General features: G+C 42.9%; 1 protein-coding gene across 1 annotated transcript in view; it reads left to right on the top strand.

Annotated features, from left to right (window-relative positions):
* The window catches only part of GAD2 (glutamate decarboxylase 2), a 60,740-nt gene extending 49,939 nt beyond the window's left edge, over nucleotides 1-10,801 (top strand). Inside the window, exons 13-16 of the mRNA XM_068987285.1 lie at nucleotides 24-173; nucleotides 7,489-7,596; nucleotides 8,137-8,226; nucleotides 10,628-10,801. Coding sequence (XP_068843386.1) covers nucleotides 24-173; nucleotides 7,489-7,596; nucleotides 8,137-8,226; nucleotides 10,628-10,801 — 522 coding nt within the window. The remainder of the gene's footprint in view (nucleotides 1-23; nucleotides 174-7,488; nucleotides 7,597-8,136; nucleotides 8,227-10,627) is intronic.
* Nucleotides 10,802-20,788: the final 9,987 nt, after the last annotated feature.

Genomic DNA, 20,788 nt, shown 5'->3' on the forward strand with positions numbered 1-20,788 from the left:
CTAGCTTTTCTCTTCTCTTCTAGGGATTGATGCAGAGTTGCAACCAGATGCATGCCTCCTACCTCTTCCAACAAGATAAACACTATGACCTGTCCTATGACACTGGAGACAAGGCCTTGCAGTGCGGACGCCACGTTGATGTTTTTAAACTCTGGCTAATGTGGAGGGCAAAGGTAAGCACCCCAGAATTGGCTGAATGGCAACTAAAAACAGACACTGTATCTGGTGACCCTTGTTAGGACATGTCAAAAATTGACTTCCAAATTGAAAAGTACTTACTCAAGACTAAGTTTCCTGAATCCTAGATCTAGTAATCTGCATTCTACATGGGCAGAAATATAAGAAATCTGTTGTGTGTTTGTTGTTTTTTGTTTAAGCCAAATTGCTTCTAATGCTCATTTATCTAAAAAACCAATCCATGTTGCTTTATACAGCAGACTCTCTGGATTCCTAAGAGCTGTTTCACTGCTGTTCCTGTCCCAACTCTTGGTTTTTACCCAGTGATTGATCATTTGGGTAGGTTGAATGTAGACTATTTGTTTGGAGAACAAAAAAGAAAAGGAAAAAATCAGCATGATAGCTTGTTTTTGTCATTTTGTAGAGTAACCTCTAGTTATAAAGCTTTTTTCAAAGACCCTGGAACTTCCTAGTGACCTCCTTTAGTTTGGTTTCTCTATTTGCCTCAGAATTTAACTGTGGATGATCACGCCTCTCTCAGACACGGAACTCTGTAACTAATGTTGTATGCTACTGGCTGGACCTGATTATAGCTTCCAAGAGCACACATGTGTGGTTAAATGTAAGCAGACTGGGAAGGTCAAAGATTTTATTTTTCACTTTGACCAGATTTCTAACTTAAATGTCACAGCTTGGTGACTTTCCACCTCGTTTCATTTATCTCCCACAGGAGGCAATGGCTAGAGCCAGTGAGGACATGCTGGAAAAACCCAACTGCTAGGAAAGCCCAACTGTTAAGAGTATGTGTGGGAAACATGACGAAGGGAGAGATGAGAGGGAAGCTGGTGAGACCTAGGTCCAGTGTGTTTGGGAAATGGTCCACATATTTGACTCTCAGCTTTCTTTCCTTTAATATTTAGTTATTTTATATATTTATTTAGACTGTGGTAGGACTTTATTTCTGTGCATGGGCCTTCTCTAGTTGCAGTGGGCAGGGACTGTTCTCTAGCTGCAGTGAGCAGGGACTGTTCTCTAGCTGCAGTGAGCAGGGACTATTCTCTAGTTGCAGCGCACAGCCTTCTCATTGTGATGGCTTCTCTTATTGCAGAGCATGGACTTTAGGGCTCATGGACTTCAGTAGTCGCACTGCACACAGGCTTAGTTGCCCTGAGGCTTGTGAGATCTTCCCCGACCATGGATAGAACCCGTGTCCTGTGGATTAGCAAGTGGATTCTTAACCACTGGACCCCCAGGGACATTCGGCTCTCAGATTTCTACGTATCCTACACAAAGAGGTGACAGGGTCAGCCCCATAGAAACAAGCAAATGACTTGGTCAGCTGGATGAGACCACAGAATGGCTCCTTCGTCAGGTCTATAGAAAGAGCTATGGACCAGGTCCACAGTACCCAGTCCATATGCTGGTGTTTAAGCAAACTGAATTTCCTTAAACAGTTCAAACAGGCGGATGGCTAATAAGAAAAAGAGGGGACTTAGGAGTGAAACAGTGGACATCTATTGAGTTAGCCAAAAGGTTCATTCAGGCTTTTCTATAACATCTGATAGAAAAATTCAAACTCACTTTTTGACCAACTTAATATTGTATGGAATCTTCTTTAAACCCATCCTGGAAAAAGGCAGTTTAACTAGAAAGATGGTCTTGCTTAATGCGCAAAAATTCTTAGCTGGTTTCCAGGGGTGGCTGGACTGACTACATGGTCTTCCAGCAAACCTCCATCATGTTATGTGGCCTGATTGAGTTTTCTTTAAGTATTGCTAAGTACAAGACAGCCACCTGGAGTGAGGCCCAGGGTGACTTATTGCCCCATAAAGGTGTGTGATGAGTGGGCTCAAAGCCCTTGATCTCGGCAGGGGACTCCTTCCTCTTTTGAAAGTTGAGCACCTGACAAGGACAGGTATCTGGTCCCCACTGCCCAAGTCGAGACTCACTCTGTTGGCAATGACACTTTCATTTGGCAGTAATAAATCCATCAAGAATGTAGACTTATTGGTATACTCTCAGGCTGTTTTCAAATGAGCAGGCGTTTCATTTCCTTGATTGGTGGGAATAATAAAATGACAGAGGTAAACATCAGCTAAGAAGTTGAGGAAAGCTTGGCCTCTAAATATTGTTCAGTGTCCCTCTCCCTCTTTTTGTCTCTTGTTCCCCTGGTGTTTTTAGTAAGATCATGATCATTAGCTATATTTACACAAAAATGTATCTGACATGGTTCATTGGCTCCTGCTGCTGCTTTTCCATCGGAAGCCTCCCTGCCAGCTTGGTGCAGCCGGCTGGTTCTCAGAGAAATCACGTGGAAGATATCAGGTGCGAACTCAAGAGCAGGACCAGTGAAGCTTGAAATAAAGACAGGGGATCCAGTTTCTAAAGGGCTGAGATACAGGCACCAGAAGAGGGGATAAAAAGAGAGATAGAGAAGTCACAGTGACTTTGTAACTTACAGACACATATGTTTTGCATTGAAAATTAGTTTATCATCATCCAGAATTTAAAATAGTTTCATTAGTTCTTGTACATCATCTTTGTGTGAAGGAATAATTCATTTTCTAACATTCATGTGTAAGATGTGAACAGAAATGAAGACATGTGGATAACTCTTTATAATTAATGAAAGTCAACATATTGTTTCTGTGTAAAATACAGAAAGAGACTAGAGTAAAGAACTTCAAAAAAGAACTTGAATTACTTAGAGGACAGGGACACCTATTTTTTTAATTCCTTACATAAAGCCCTAAGTATCTAGACATCTAAATGACAAAAGCATCCATTTGGTTTTCAACTTAAAGTTGCATTTTTTTAAAAAAAGGAAATGATAATAGCTATGAAAGTAATAATCACAGTCCTACAACCCAGATCAAGGGTAAGCACCCTCTGATATGCCTAACTATGTCATAACGCCAGGCAGGGCAGGAGAAGTCACTCTCCTTAAGAAGAACCATGAGAGTTGACCATGTCATTCTGTTTTGCATTTGCAAAAACAATAATGAAGAGGAAGAGAAGGAATGTGACATTAATCTGCAAACCCTCTGTTATCCCATACACCTGGAGAAGACAATGTTCCAGTGAATCCACATTTTCTCTTTAGTAAGATAAACCACGGGAAAATAGTAATTTAAGTATAAATTCCTATTCTTTCACCTGTTACTAACAAATGGAGCTAAATGCACTGAAGACAACTGTCGTATTAAATCCAAGACAACTTGATTGGAGCAAATTAATGCCAAAAAAAAAAAAATTGAGCCTCCTGATGTGGAATGCTAGAAGGTACTCTGGATGGTGACATGATTTGTAAGCTTTTCACTGGCAGACACTGTGTCTGTCCTCAACTCTGTTCTTATTGGCTAAACCTTTTATTTTATTAGAGAATCCTAGAACTTATTTTTCATCTTGACAGATTACCTCTGTTAAAACTCTGTGTAGATAGAAAAAAAGAAAAAAATCTTAAAAGGAGTCCCTTTTTTTAGGCCTCCAGTGATGGCTTAATATGTAACTGCTGAATTTTTACTGTAAATCTTGATGTTTGTATGTGATTATGCAGATTGGCAGATTTTCTTATAGTTTTCTGATTGACCTCCATAATGAAAGTGTAGATAACTGTGGGGCTGGCAAATAGCTGAGGGAAAAAAGAAACCAGGAGAAACTATTAAAGGGAAATGGATGTCTGGCCCTCCTTACTGAGTGAGTGAATGTTCCCTTTCTCTCTAAAATATTAATTTTTTTCATAAGTGGCTACTGAGCATCTGTTGCTGAATGAGATCAGGGGCTACAGTTTCCAGGCAGGAAAGAGAAATTCACCAATGACCATCATAAAAGACAGAACACCAATTGGGAGATCGGGATTGACATACTATTATATACAAAATAGATAACTAATAAGAACCTACTGTACAGTGCAGGACTCAATTCTCTGCAGTGGCCTATATAGAAAAAGAATCTTAAAAATGAAAGTGGATATATGTATAACTAATAAGAACCTACTGTACAGCACAGTGCTCAATTCTCTGTAACGGCCTCTATAGGAAAAGAATCTTAAAAATGAAAGTGGATATATGTATATGTATAACCAATGACTCTGTGGTGAAGAATCTGCCTGCCACTTCGGAAGACCTGGATTCAATCTTTCAGTCAGGAAGATCCCCTGGAGAAGGGAATGGCTACCCATTCCAGTATTCTGGCCTGAGAAATCCCAATAACAGAGGAGCCCGGTGGGCTACAGTTCATGGAGTTGCAAGAGAATCTGACACAACTTAGTAACTAAACAACAACACACAACTGAGTCACTTTGCTGTACACCTGAAATTAACACAGCATTATAAACCAACTAAACGCCAATAAGGGCTTCCCTGGTGGCTCAGATGGTAAAGAATCTGCCTGCAATGCGGGAGACCTGGGTTCGATCCCTGGGTTGGGAAGATCCCCTGGAGGAAGGCATGGCAACCCCCTCCAGTATTCTTGCCTACAGAATCCCCGTGGACAGAGGAGCCTCATGGGGTTGTGAAGTTGGACATGACTGAGTGACTAAGCACAGCGTAGTACATACTCCAATAAACATTTTTTTTAAAATAGAACACAACTGGTTATAAAAGAAACACAGACACACCTTGAAGAGTTAGAGCATGGAGAGCTCAGTCCTCATTTGAGAGCCAAAAATAATTTATCAAGAACTGACCTTTGAGATTGCTTGTGAACAGGATGGATAGGATAAGTAAGACCTCGACCAGCAGGGCTGGTAGAAAGGACATCCCAGGAAGATGGTCAGGCAGGGACTGAAGGGCATATGCTGAGCTAGTGGAGCATCTCAATTGACTGAAGAAGAATTAGGATGTTACCATTCAGATGAGAAGTAAGAGGGCCTGAGTGGGTCCATCCAAACCCATTATGAGTGTGTAAGGATGAGGGATAAGAAAAAACATCTTTCTCCTGAACCTCCTTCAGCGTAGCCCCGAAACTGAGAACCTGCTGTCCACCCAGAAGTGGTCATCTGAGCTTTTAGCTTCTTTCCCAGTGATTCGGGTCATGGAGAGGCATTGCCTGATAAGGCTTTGTAGATGCCTTTATCATTCTCACAGGAAGAGCTGTGTGGTCTGTAATGATTCAACAAGCATTTGATGTTAATATAATGAATTTCAGAGAATCTCCTAAAAACCTACAAAACCTTGAAAATAAAATATGGATCTTAATCTCATGAACACCCAATTTGAAAGGAGGAACCCCAGACTTATACAGGCACATCAGAGTCCCCTGATGTGTCAGCCTTCATCTCAACAGGGCAGATGGATTACTCCTGAGCTTAGCCAGAGTGGAGTCCCAGACTAGCAGGGCTAGAGAACTCCCATCCTGTCTTTGGTAACCCTACTCCCTTTATGGTACAGTCACACTCATTTTCAGAGCGTTCATTTCACCTTGCTCACACTCATTTTCAGAGCATTCATTTCACCTCGCTATGTCTCTGTGTGGGAAATATTACAGGCACCATCATTCCCATGTGACCAGAAAAGTTAGCCAAGGCCATATGGCTGGACAGGGTCAGAGTCATATTGGTCCTGAACAGATCCTGGATCAGGTCCCTGCAAGTTGAAATCCAATGCTAGCCTGGTCCCAAGGATACAGTTTGCCTAACAGTAAACTCCCCTCCCTCTTACATAACGTACATCCCAACTGGATGCAAACTGCCAACTTGGTCCAAACCAATGGTAAATCTTTGGCACCCACAGACTCTTTGAGTGCACGGGTGATGGCCTGGATGTCCAGGCCTCAGGTGGACACTTGGAGTCACAGGAATCAGTCAGCAAGGGTGGCAGTCCCTAAAGAAATGGATTTCTGAACCCATCAGCTCTCTTTAATGCAGCTTACTCTTAAAAATGTGTTTCCGATGCTACAAGTCATCCTTCTGCTAGATCCCCCTTTTAGATGAGATGATGAGACTGTGTGTTAACAGGAAAGTGGGCCCATCTTATCTCCGTTATTACTTCCTCTGGATTCCAGGTTGGATTAATCACTGGTAGGTCTATTCTCAGAGTTCCTGGGACGAGCATTCGCTGTTTCTCTAAGCTTTCCTGTAGAACTCCACACATACCAGTGGAGTTAGGAGTAAAGCCGTGTGAAAAGTAATTCCCTGGTGTTGGAGTCCGTAACCTCCAGGATCTGATACCTGATGATCTGAGGTGGAGCTGATGTAATAAAAACAGAAACAAAGTGCACAGTAAATGTAATGTGCCTGAATCATCCTGAAGCCTTCTCCCCACCCCTGGTCTGTGGAAAATTGTCTTTCACAAAACCAGTTCTTGGTGCCAAAAATGTTGGGGACCGCTGCCCCAGTGTGTTCCGTTGTCAGTGAAATCATTGTAGTCCAAGGCTGTTGTGTTGTTTTTCATAAGTCCAGATCCTGGGCTTCCAACAGCTGGAACATAAAAGGCCTCTGTGATAATGTTCACCCATTACAGACATAGGAGTTATTTATCCCCAAGTGTTAGTCACTCAGTCATGTCCGACTCTTTGAGACCCCATGGACTATAGCCCACCAGGCTCCTCTGTCCAGGGAATTTTTCAGGCAAGAATACTGAAGTGGGTAACCATTCCCTTCTCCAGGGGATCTTCCCGACTCTGGGATCAAATCTGGGCCTCCCTCGTTGCAGGCAGATTCTTTACCACCTGAGCCACCAGGGAAGCCCCATTTATCCCCAGAGGGGAAATCTAATAAGCTTTGCAAAATGACAGGCTAATAGAGCATCTGTGAGCCTCTCACGAGTCAGTGATTCTTTTGTCCAGCACATATTCATTGAGCACCTACCCTATTTGTTCTATAATGGGTGAACAAAAGTGGGATCTGGAAATGGCAAATTCACCTGATGGGCAGGGACTCAGCAGACATCCTGGAGGGGGAGGGGCGGTCTCTGCTGCTGCTTTTTATCTGCAGCAAAAGAATAGCCAGCCCTCCTGTCATTAATGACTTCCATAATTACTCCTCTGAGTGGCAGTTGTAAAGTTTCCCCTCGAGTAATCAAAATAATTGGCTGGGGAATAGAGGCTCTGAAAGAAAAGGATTCTGCCGTGGAGAGCTGTAATGACATGAAAGGTAACAGGGGCATCTGATGTGGACAGCATGAAAGGAGGAATAATTTTTAGAAAAGCCTCTACACACATGGTCTTGTGTAAGCAAAGTGCTGGCGCAGAGCAGAGGCCACAGGGCCCGAAAGACCACCAGTGTCCAGAGAGATGCATCCCCCCATCTCACCTGAGAGCTTGCCCACCTTCCTCAGCTTGACTGCTAAGCTCTCTTCTTCTCTCACGTAGGGGACCACAGGATTTGAAGCACATATTGATAAGTGTTTGGAGCTGGCGGAGTATTTATACAATATCATCAAAAACCGAGAAGGTTATGAAATGGTGTTTGATGGAAAGGTATGTATTCTGATTTCTACAGTGCCCCCCCTCCCCCGCCCAAGTTTAGTCCATTCTAACTCTTTGTGGTTTTTAAAAATATTTTATTTATGTATTTATTTGGCTGCACCAGGTCTTAGTTGCAGCATGTGGGATCTAGTCCCCTAACCAGGGATTGAACCTGGGACCCCTGCACTGGGAGCGCAAAGTCTTAGAAACTGGACCACCAGGGAAGTCCCCATCCCACCTCTTCTCAGTGGTATTTTTTGAAGTTAAGAATGTACTGTCCAAGTAAGTGAGCCCATGACAAAGGAGAAGCAGTGGGGAGGGGGTAACCATTTAGAACGGAAGTGTGAATCCAACTGTCTCTCTCACACACACAAATATTGTATAATGGTGTGAAAGGCAGGCAGTTCAAAGGTGATTAGAGGTTTAAAAGTAGGATTGTATCTAGACGCTGCAGAACAGATTTGAAATTTGGAAATTTCGAATTTTCAAATTCTTGAAATGTTCAAACTTGCCTGTTGGAGCTGAGCATGAATTTTACCCTCCTCTTCACAGCCTCAGCACACCAACGTCTGCTTCTGGTACGTACCTCCGAGCCTGCGTGTCCTGGACAACGATGAAGAGAGACTGAGCCGCCTCTCCAAGGTAAGGACTCGCGCCCCTCTGACCTGGACCTCAGCCTGTATAACGGGCCTTTCGTGTCCTCGTCATCCTTGACAGAAGTGCATGTCTTTAGGGAACATCTATCTTCAGCCATGGTCACAGGTCCCCTATCCTCTGTGGCTTCCTGCCGAGCCAGGACACACAGAACTGGTCTGTCCAGACTTTTAACAACTCGACTGCCTCTGTGTTCTGAGAGCATGTTTATGAGGGCTGAACATAAGCACTAGGTCATACCTTTCCTGACTTCACAACTCAGCGGGAATCTGCTGAAATTGCTGAGCTGCCAAGAGAAACTGGTGCTCAATTACAATGTGGAAGAGACTCCAGGCCTCAGAAATGGGTAGAAAACAAAACTGCTGCTGATCCTTTTGAGGAGCCATGGTGATTGTTCACACTGAGTACTTTGAGGATTAAAACCTCATTGCAAACCAGTGGTCACATTAAGTCTTGATATTCAAAAGTCACATGAATCTATCCTTCATGTAAGACAAATACAACTGTGATAGAGGGCATGGTTCCCATACTGAACTGAGTTGCTGACTATAAAGATCTGGCCTAAGCTCAAAGCTTCCCTGATATCTACATCCCTGGTTATGTATTTGCAGCCATGAACCGAAAAGATCAATGTTATATTTACAAACTCCAGTGGTAAAATATGTGGACAGGTCCTGCGTATAGTTGGACATAATTCAAAATGTATGCCTCATCCTGGGAGCTGTTCCTCTTATGACACTCTTTACAGTCAATAAGGACTCAGGGAGCCCTCCATGTGCAGACAGTGCTGTGCTGATAAAGGAGCTGAAAGACCCCACCCTTGCCCTCCAGGAGCTTACAGTTGGGTACAAAGATGAAGTATATTTTCACATAAGTGAGGGGATGATAGGAATTAGAATATAGACAGACTCTGTGGCTAAGGATCATGTACTTACAACTTAGAGAAAATGTGCTAGTGGATTACAGAAGTCAGCAAAGGCTTCCTTGTGGGTGTATGACTGTTGTGGAGCCTTGGAGTCTTTGTAGGATGCAAACTGGAAGAGAAGGGATTCTAAGCAAACAGAACACATGTGACATGGCGAGACTGAGGACGATGTGAAGGGATAAAAATATGTGCAGTACATCCAAGGGATATGGAATAAGGAGGTCTTGTTAGAGTTGCAGATTCATTTGGGTGAGCCCTGGGAGCTGAGTCCTCAGAACTGGAGACAGAAAGGCATTTGTGCTGAACTAAAGCATTTAGATCCCCTGGAGAAGGAAATGGCAATCCACTCCAGTATTCTTGCCCAGAAAATTCCATGGATGGAGGAGCCTGGTGAGCTACAGTCCGTGGGATCGCAAAGAGTTGGACACAACTGAGCGACTTCACTCGCTCACATTTTATCTTAATTTCATACACAATAGAGGACCAAGGGCTGTAATTATCCATCGGGCATAAATGTGGTGAAATCTTGTCTGTGATTCAACTCCATAATATTAAATCCTTGGGGGTGCAGCTTTTTGCCTCAGCTGATTCTTCATCACTATTAGGAAATATATTTCAAATCATCTTATGAACTGAGGAATTTAAAATGAAATTATACAAATGAACTTATTTACAAAACAGATACAGACTCACAGACTTAGAGAAAGAACCTGTGGTTGCCAGGGGGAAAGATGGGGGATAGGATAGTTAGGGAGTTTGGGATGGACAGGTACACACTGCTGTATTTAAAATGGATAATCAACAACTGTATAGCACAGAGAACCCTACTCAATGTTATGTGGCAGCCTGGATGGAAGGGACGTTTTGGGGAGAATGGATATATGTATCCGTGTGGCTGAGTCCCTTTGCTGTCCATCTCAAACTATCACAACATTGTTAATCAGCTATATTCTAATGTAAAACAAAAAGTGTTTTTTCAAACTAGGAAGCTTTAGGATCTCAAGAATGAAAATTGCTTTAAGATCTCAAAAATCTGCTTATTTTCACACATCACTTGATAGTGGTATCCAGTCTCTGAATTTTGTCTTACTTCCAATGTTTTTATATTTACTGAAGGATTAAAAAGTCCCCCAAATGTTGTATTGCTAAACTTTTTATGCTTGGAACCACCATCAGATTCTTCCTGTTGTCACAAAATACTAAGTAGAAAGTCAAAGATAAGATGTCAAGCTCCTGATAGCCCACCACTGATTCTTCCTTTCAGCGCCTTTGAGATCTTGGATGTATTAAACTGTTCTAGCCCTCTGTTCTCATAAAAAGTGTGAGCAGTTCCTTTAAGGGAAAACAGGTATGGTTCTGGTTGTTTAGTTAAAGACTCAAAATGCTACCTGGCGCTGGACCCTTTGATAATAGGAAGAAGCCCTGGGAGAGGCAGTCATCGCAGTGGTCTCGTCTCTCCTGCAGGTGGCTCCCGTGATTAAAGCCAGGATGATGGAGCATGGGACCACGATGGTGAGCTACCAGCCCTTGGGCGACAAGGTCAACTTCTTCCGCATGGTCATCTCGAACCCTGCAGCAACTCACCAAGACATTGACTTCCTGATTGAAGAAATAGAACGCCTTGGACAAGATTTGTAGTAACCTAGCTCACTAACAGCTGAGCTAGCTGTTTCAATTCTCTAGGTAGACAATTAAGTTGTCACAAACCATGTAAATGTATTTGTAGTTTGTTCCAAAGTGAATCTATTTCTATATTGTGGTGTCAGAGTAGAGTACAGTTTAAAAATCAAAAACCAACAAACATTATTCCTTTTAAAAATCGTTTCTTAAGTTTAGAACACCTCTGTAATAATTAGTGACAAAAGGCTGTGTTCTAATCAATAAGGAAAAGCTTACAATTGTTATAAATATTTCCCTTACTTTTAATATAGTGTGCAAATCAAACTTTATTTTCAAGTCAGAGTAGTAGGATTGAATAGTGCCAAATTGCCCCTGAATCATAAAAGGTTCTCTGGGGTACAGTGAAAAGGATAAAGTAAATATAAAATATATGTTGACAATTAAAAAAAAAAAAACTCTTGCCTTTTTCATAGTATTAGAAAAAAATTTCTAATTTACCTATAGTAACATATCAAGTGTATTTAAATACGTATAATTTTACAAAAGGAAAATATATATATTAAAAAAATCCTATTTTGTAACATATAGATTTTTATTTTATATGGGTTATACAAACTGCAGGGGCAGATATAAAAACTAAGCCAGATTTTTTTTTTCTCTTTCTTTGAATGGAGGCACAACTAAACACTTAGCAAAGTTATTTTGGAACATAGGGCCCACAAAATTCTTTAACAGTATGACGCCTTCTTTCTGTTCAGGCTCTTACAAAACAAACACAAAAGAATACTGCATTTCTTTAAAAAGTGATTGGTCAACTCGACAGTGAGATTCTTCCCTTTTCGGTTTTTCACCCATTGGACCTTAGCAGACCTGCACTGTAGGCCTGACAACTGAGCTTCATCTTAGACTAATGAGGGTAATCGTCTCTATTCTTATTTCCCTTCAGCCTGTTCTAAACAGAAGGTGAATGCTTGTTCTTGCGCTGTCTTCCCAGACAGTATTCTCTTATGAAGTCATTTGGATTCCTTAGAGAAAATAAAATCTAATCAGCCAGAGCAAAGAGGAATGAGACACACTCCAGATGTGGCAAGCCCAGAAAATTACACTTGGCCTTCAGTGTCTCTGTGAGAATAGTGACGTCATCCTGGAGGCCACATCGCCTGTCCAGGGAGGAGTCATTTTCTCCCAGGTCATTGCTTATTTGGATTCCCTCCCATTCCGACCCGCAGAAGTCCTTCCTGCTGAGTTCCCCATCTCTGGGATCCCAAATAATTAATTTCTACTCCATGAGAGGTTATGAGGAAATGAGCTCCTCACCCAAGATTTTTTTTTTTTTTTAGATTTATGTATTTATTTGGCCGTGCCAGGTCTTAGTCGTGGCACACATGATCTTTAGTTGCGGCATATGAACTCTTAGTTGTGGCATGCGGGATCTAGTTCCCTGACCACGGATCGAACCTGAGCCCTCTGCCTTAGGAGCTTGGAGTTTTAGCCATTGGACCACCAGGGAAGTCCCATTACCCAGGATTTTGAGATAGCATCTTAAGACCCTTCTTCTATCTTCTGTGTCCCATTAAGATCAAAGTGACTGGAATATAGAGAGAACATATGCTCCATAGAATTCAAGATAATATTCTAAAAGCATCCTTCTGCCCCTGCAAACCTGATGGAGAGATAGGAACTCACGAGAGCTCTCATAGGTATTTATGTGGTACAGACTGTCAGATTCCAAGTGCTAGCAGAGAACTATATATGTCCTGCATATATATCCACATATATGCAGACTGTGGATGCACATTTAGGAGCATTCATCCTTTCTGTATGGACCACTCAGATCTGTGATCAGGAAGACTGCAGGTGTATGAGGGAGGGAAGAGGACTCCATCCTTCATCCTGTAGCAAAGCCCTCTCACTTGACCATAGGATCCAACCACCTGCAAGCTTCATGAGCTTGCCCCTACATCTCTCCCCTAAGTTGGATACAGAAACATTGATACTTGAGATGCACGTGACTTTGGTCCCTTTCAGTCTAAGAAGCAAATGGATTTCTTATGCCTATTAGAGTTCCCAGGTAGCGCTAGTGGTAAAGAACCCGCCTGCCAATGCGGGAGACATAAGAGACATGGGTTCAATCCCTGAGTCAGGAAGATCTCCTGGAGAAGGAAACGGCAACCCACTCCAGTATTCTTACCTGAAGAATCTAGAGGAACCTGGCTGGCTCCAGTCCATAGGGTTGCACAGAGTCAGACACGACTGAGGCAACTTAGCATGCATGCATGCATGCATGATGATTAGAAGAAAACCCTATGCCCCAGAATTTTATGAAGGAGTAAGCCTCTCCTTCTAGGCTCTGTCTAATGGCCAAGCATTCTAGAATTTGGCTGTTGAGAATAAGCACACAGCTGCCCAGCTATCATGAATCTCAGGCCCAAAGGACCCATCTCAGAGGCAGAGATGCTAGTTATCAAACTCACCATCCTGCCTGGAGGATGGAACCCAATGTCCTGATCTGGACAGACCCCTCTCTACTCCAAGAGGCTTCTACCTAGGGGGTCCAGAATCCCCAGCAGAATTGACTGCTTTTTCACTTGATAGTACAACTGAACTTAAAAGGGAACATTTGTGCCTGTGTTTGAAATTCCAGAAAAGAGTTTTTATCAATAGATCATTCCCCAACACCCTGTCCTTTCCAGGTTCTTTCCCAAGTTTGCTGTGAGCCTTGCTCCATTCTATGCAGTGAAATGCTACCAACCATAACCCAGGGAAGGAGGTAAATAAAAGCCTGATAAATCCCAGTAGTTTAAACGTTCTTTAAAGTAGGTTTGCAATCTGCTCAAGTGAAAGGGAAGTAGGGAAGGAAGGAGCGAAGGAAGGGAGATTGTTTTGAACTTTAGCGCAAATTTCCAGTGCCAAAGGCCTTTGTGTGGGACCATTCTTTTACATGGGGTCGCAAAGAGTCAGGCACGACTGAGTGACTGAACATATTAGAAAAGTTGGGTTTTAGCTTTAATCACATTTGACATGGCCATTTTCATTTAGACAGCAATATTGCATTTCTTATTTTTAAATACTTGAAAAAAAAAGTGTGGTATGTCTTCATCAGAGACACATAATTGGTATTGACTTCCTGGACTGTGTCAAGGACATGAGGAAAGAAAAGGAAGTTAATCCTGTGTGTAACTGTGTTGCCTTTAATATACTGCTAGTACTGTCTCGTCCCCTCAGATTGGGGTTGTGCACTTTAGATCTGAATTTGCAGTGTTGCAAGTCAACATGTGTTGCTGTAGAAGCTTATACAACATATTATTGATGTGTCTGTTCCTGTGTGGTGGCCGTATCGATATTCCGAGAACCACGCTTGCATCCGTGCCATACTTTCTCTGCTACACGGTAAGCCCTCCACCTCAGCCCTCACGGGGAGTGCCCTTGGCTCCGCTTGCTCCTGAGAAGTCTCCTTTGAGAATTGTGTGATTTCACACCATGCAAAGGGAATGCAACTTCAGTGTTTCTGAAAACAAGAGACCAATAAGGAGGGTCACCAGCAGCCAACCTCACAGGTACTGTCCCTGCTAGCATCATTTGGAGTAGATGCTACTCCTCAGAATATGGACCAGGAAAACACGCGTGTAAATATAGCAGCAGAACAGGGAACCCAGGAACCTAGCAGTGGGTATCATCTTGCACGCGCCCTCCTGTTTTCAAAAGCTAAGTGCACATGCTGTGTATTGATTAGTTACCTATGCTGAAATACTGTTCCCCATTGGTGTTTCTGAAAGATATTGACACTTCCTCAGCATCGCTCCATTACTAAAGACAGAAAACACTAATAAAAAAAGAACTATAAACATGTGACAACCTGATCCTCTTACCAAATATGAACTTGTGTATGATCAAAGTATTTTATGTGTTGTCTCTCTAAATCCAAATAAATGTGTACATGTGGACATATCTCAGACTTTGCATGCTTGGTTCTGGCTTTGCCATGTTGAGGGGCTCATTTCTAATGACTTGGCCTGCATAAAAGGTCCTTCCATTGTCACAGAGCTCAGAGCATCTTTGGGTCTTCTTTGGGGAAAAAAAGCTCTTACTTCTGTAGTTGCTTCTTAAGGATACTTTTTTCACTACCCTGGTTTCTCCTTCACTCAGATCCAATTTTTTTAAAAAGTATTTTATTATGGAAAATTTCATGTACATACAGAAGTGGAGAAAATAAGTGTAATGACTTCCCATGAAGGTTACAAGCAGCTTCAGAAATTACTAATTCAGAGCCTGGTACAAAAAAACCTGAACAAATTTTTGGCCAGGACCAACATGACAAGGATATTTGTTGAACACTCTTGGATACAAATCTTCCCCAGTGGCACAGTGGTAAAGAATCCACCTTTAATGCAGGAGATGTGGGTTTGATCCCTCCTGGGTCAGGAAGATCCCCTGGGTGAGGGCATGGTAATCCACTCTAGTATTCTTGTCTGGAGAATCCCATGGACAGAGGAGCTTGGCAGGCTACAGGCCATGGGGTTGCAAAGAGTCACATGACTGAAGCCACTGAGAACACATACACCTGGAAACAAAGTGCTATGCGAACTGCTAACATTTTATTTAACCCACGCAAACACCTGGTGCAGATTGTAGTTTAATAACATCCATGAAGATGTGAACAGGAACAGAAGATTGTTCCCAGCCCAGGAGAATAATGGGAACCCGGGCAGCAATGTCAGGTGTTCCTGTTGATTTGGCTCTTGTCTATTGGTTCCCCTATAAGCAGTATTGAAATTATCCAGAAACTTCATCTCTTACAGCCTCCCTCCATATGTTTGCTTGAAGTACTATCTCTTCACTCCAGGCTAATACCTTTAAGGGCATCTCAAGCCCATAGAGCAACCTGAGCTTGATAAGGCAAATCAGGATACACTCTACCACTGACATCCTCGTGGTGTTCTAGCTTTTACCCTGCTCACACACAGGGTTGCATGAGTGCTGAGTCACTTCAGTCATGTCTGACTCTTCGCAACCCTATGGACAGTAGCCCGCCAAGCTCCTCTGTCCGTGGGATTCTCCACGGAAAACTACTCAAGTGGGTTGCCATGCCCTCCTCCAGGAGATCCTCCCGACTGAGGGATCAAACCCAAGTCTCATGTCTCCTTCATTGGCAGGCGGGTTCTATACCACTAGCGCCACTTGGGAAGCCTCCCACAAAGCCTTAGAGACCTGCAAATACCCTGAAAGATCATTCATCCAGAGTGTTGCAAAACTCTGGCCTGAGGACCCAGGAAGAAGGAAGATGTCTCTACTCTGGGGTACAAAAGAAGTTCAGGATGAAGACGGGGTTTTACACAGTTGAAGTCAATCTCCCATCTCAGGTTTTGCCCCTGGCGCATTTCATTGTTGCTTTCCTTCATCCGTGCTCTAACGTTTCTAAAATGATAAGAGAAGGAGTTAGCAACTCTGCTAACTTGCATTTCTTTTCCCCTATAAATCACAAATCTCAGAACCAGTAATGCCATGAGAACTTTCGGATTCTCCCTGCCCTCAAACTCCATTTCAGGGCACTTAGCTTTTAATGAACACTACTTAAATTGACTGGGATGTTTGTAAGTCAGACTGTAAGCTTTGAAAGACTACAGGTAGTGAAGCAGTCTACATGTTTCGAGAAGCTACAGATTCCCCAATAATATTTTCATTTTCAAATCCACACACATGCCAACACCTGTTGGCACTGAACTCCTCCCTTAGAACCTAAGATCTTTCATGATGTTTCAAATAAACAACAATGAAAAAAAAACCATCAAAATTAGTCTTTGATAGAGTAGAAGTTGTGACTTTGAAATATCAAAACCATCTCTTCATTTCATTCTGTCGACTTCAGAAGAGAGAGTTATCGGCTTTTTCATGTTTTAGGTGTTGCCCAGGCTCCAGTGATTAGAACAGCCAATTCTTTTTTTACTTCACAGAATGTTTCCTGGTCCGCGATTTAAACAAATGTACACATCCGACACCATTTGCCACCACATGGAAACTGACAATTCTCAGCAACATATATCAAAATGTTCATTTAGGAAAAACACCTGGTTTAACATCTGTCCTTGTTTATGCAAAGGAGACTTTTATTGGAAATGACTTAATAAACTCAGTTCTTTTCTTGCCAACCCCATCAGTTCTTAGTGGAAGTCTGCAGCAGGGAATAGGGAGGGAAATGAATACAGAGAGAGAAGCATGAAGCTCTTATTACTATTGTAAGCTCTTCATCCCAAAAAGACATCACAGTTTTTTTTTTTTCCCTTGGCCTTCCATGAGTTGCAATTAACAAATACCTACATCACTGGTATATGTATTTTAAGACTAAATGACAAAAGAGATTTGTTTTGATGATAAAAACAATATTACCCCAATGTAGATGAAATTTCTTAAAAGATGTTCCCATTCCCATACCTCCCCTGCTATTTCTTTCATCTGTAATAGTAAGAGATTCCAGTTCCCATGCCTGCCCAAACAGTATTAAAATTACCTGCCCAGTGTTTACGATGAAAGTACCACAGGTGTTAATTACGGAAGCAGAGGGGTCCCAAGGAAGCTTCTTCTTGTCCTTGACATCCACTGAGGCTCCGAGTCCCATTAACTTCCTTCCCAGACACTACCAAGGCCAGATAAACACAAATTTGATTTAGTAGGTATGATGAGCCCTTGCAAGCACCATAATATCAAGGAAGAGGCGGCCTAGAAGGCTGGATGTGTGGTGGCCTGTGAGCTCCCACCAGGAGACAGATGATCTTGCATGCTCACATTTTCATTCCTGCAACAAGGCGGCTCCTGGAGACACTGCAGGGCCTCAGATGCCAGCTTGGCTACTGAACAACTCTGAGCAAATCCTGGCCCTGAGCAAATCCCTGTACCTCTCTGAGCCTCAGTTCTTCATCTGAAAAGCGAGGACAAAAAGAACACTTACCTCCCGGGATGATAGTGAAGATTCAGAGAAGAGAGCCCAGTGCCTAGAACATCGTGAATGGTCAGTGTGTGTTCATTATACTTGGATTCTGGGCTGCTGCCTGTAAGGACTGGGCTCTCAAGGCAACGTCTTCTTCCTACTTCGTCCACCTAGAGTCTATCATCCTGAACACAACGAGGACGTGGCAGCAGCAACTCCCTGGAGAAGGCCATCCTGTGAGTCATCCCTGAGGACTGCAGACCAGGCACTGAGGTGGCCTCCATCAAGGACTCAGCCTTCACTTCGGCAGAGACAAGAGACCCAGAAGGGCTGGCCAGGGTAGCTGAAGAGAAGGAAGAGCAAGAGGAAGTAAGTTATCTCTACCAGGATAAATAACCTAGTAACTGTTTGAACCCGTTTGCCCAGGGAGCATCCTTGCCTCAGACAAGCACCCAAGAGACTTAGAGAGATGACATGGATCAGCAGTTTTGGCTTCATTGGAAAGTGCCAACACAGTCAAGTCCAGTCAATTCACAGTCAAGGCACAGTCAAGTCAATGCCCTCCAAGCTTCCATTTACATGAGAATGACTCACTGGCCACACACCAAGAGAAGGAAGAGTGGCTTGGTCTTCCTAAGCCATCAAAGAGTTTCCAACATCTCAAAAAGCAAGTAGCAAAGAACCATTAAAAGATCTTACATTGAAGGTCACCCTGCCCAGGATCGCTGGTCCTGGAGCACGTGCACAGGAAAACACACGTAAACACAAAGTGGGGATTCTCCACTTCTGAAAAAAAGTAACTAAAAGCTTGCTACAGTTGCCAAGGAAAAGACATTCAAGAGGAGTTTTAATTTACTGAAATGTGATAACTTTGTGGATTCCAAGAGAACTTAATTACACAAACTCAAGAAAAGGAGAGATTCCTAGAGTTTCTTTCAATTCCGATTTTGGTTGGTCCAAAGAAAAACTTGCTGCCAAGTCTTTTGCCTTCTCTTTATTTATTGTGAATTGAAGCAGAGTTGCTTTACAATGTTGTGTTAGTTTCTGCTGTACGACAATATAAATCAGCTATGTGTACACACGTATCCCCTCCCTCTTGGACCTCCTTCCTATCCCCTCATCCCACCCCTCTAGGTCAGCATGGAGCCCTGAGCTGAGCTCCTTGTATAACAACTTCCCATCAGCTATCTGTTTTGTGCCTGGTAGTGTATATGCGTCACTTCTCATCTCTTGGTTCATTCCCTCCTCCTCTCTCTTCCCCCATGGCCACATGTCCTTTCTCTACGTGTCTGTCTCGATCCCTGCCCTGCAAATAGGTTCATCAGTACCATTTATCTAGACTCCACATATATGGGTTAATATATGATACTTTTTTTTTCTCTTTCTGACTTTCTTCACTCTGCCCAGCAGTCTCTGGGTTCATCCACATCACTACCAATGACCCAGTTCCATTCCGCGGCTGAGTAATATTTCATTGCATGTATGAACCACCTCTTCTTTATCCATTTATCTGTCGATGGATGTCCAGGCTGCTTCCATGTCTTTGGACTTCTCTTTATTTCCTTATGAGTCTGTTTTAGGATTGTGGAGATCAAGAGGGTAAAGAAGAGGATTTTCTTTAGTATTCATTTTTATTTAAATAATTGCAGGAATTTCCTGGTGGTTCGGTGGTTAGGATTCTGGGCTATCACTGCCAAGGGCCTGAGTTTGATCCCTGGTTGGGGACCTAAGATCCTGCAAGCCTCCCAGGCATGGTCCTCCCCCTCCCCCAATTTTTTTGCATAAGGTTTCCGTTCCCTCTGAATTGTTGAGATGTTATTCTAGGGGGAGAGACTATCCCTCACTGTGCATCTCCACAGCTGGCTGAGCTCAGGCTGGTGTGTGTTCAGGAAAGAGCAGATGGCTCCCATTATTCCTCAGCAGCCAAGGGAAAAAGAAAGCATTCCCCTCGTGCTGTGTATGCGCTTGTTAAATTTGCAAAAACAAAGCATCTGTTCACTTCACTTTTTTGAAAGGGTGGATGGAGTTTCAGGTAAAATATCTCTTTGGAATGAACCAGTCACAGTTAGGCATGGGTGGGAAATTCGATTCTGGTATTGACTAATTCTCTCTGTTCCTATCACAATGAGCTCTAATAATTTATTTTGAGACGATTTAATCTAGGAGCAAATCTATTGTATGAAGGTCTCCAACCCACCGACACCATTAATCTGATAATTACAGCAAAGCTCAGTGAAGAAATCCCTGGATGGAGGAATGGGCCAGGCCTGGCTGAATTCTTTGTCTCTGATGCACCCTGACTCTGAAGCAGATATTCCAAAATGCCACCAGCCCCTCTCAGTCTTCTTGACTAATGACAGAATTCCCTATTCCTCGATAATATCTTGTCTTTTCACTTGATAAATTCTGAAAGTCTTTTCCTCATCTGTAAAATTGAGTTAGTGATACTCATTGCAGGGGATGGAAAGAATTCAGTGAGAAAATATATGTAAAGCCCTTGGTGATAGGAAGCGGCCAGGCCAGTGGCTGCTCTCTTCTATCCCTGACTGTGCCGTGACCAAATTCCTCCTGTGTGTTAGAATCATCTCCTGATGGAAATTTCGTGGGCAAGTCAACCTGATCCACATATTCATTATAAATCTGATTGTTTGCTATCCTGGGTAGCTCTTTGTATAAACTAAGGTATTGTGTGTGTGGTAAAAGTCACATAATATAAAATACACTATTTTAATAATATTCAACTGTACGTTTTGCCTGCCAATGCAGGAGATGTACGAGTTGTGGATTCGATCCCTGCGTTGGGCAGATCCCCTGGAGGAGGGCATAGTAACCCACTTCAGGATCTTGCCTGGAGTATCCCATGGTAAGAGGAGCCTGGAGGGCTCCAGTCTATAGAGTCGAAAACAGTCAGACACGACTGAAGTGACTCAGCGTGCGTGCAACTGTACATTTTAGTGGCACTAAGTACATTCACACTCTTGTGCAACTCTCACTATCATCCATCTCCTGAATTTTTCACCTTCCTAAACTGAAACTTTGTCCCCATTAAACACTTAAGACCCCATTCCACCCTCCCAACCCCT

The sequence above is a fragment of the Capricornis sumatraensis genome, chromosome 15 (genome assembly GCF_032405125.1).
Source record: "Capricornis sumatraensis isolate serow.1 chromosome 15, serow.2, whole genome shotgun sequence".
NCBI classification, from domain to species: domain Eukaryota; kingdom Metazoa; phylum Chordata; class Mammalia; order Artiodactyla; family Bovidae; genus Capricornis; species Capricornis sumatraensis.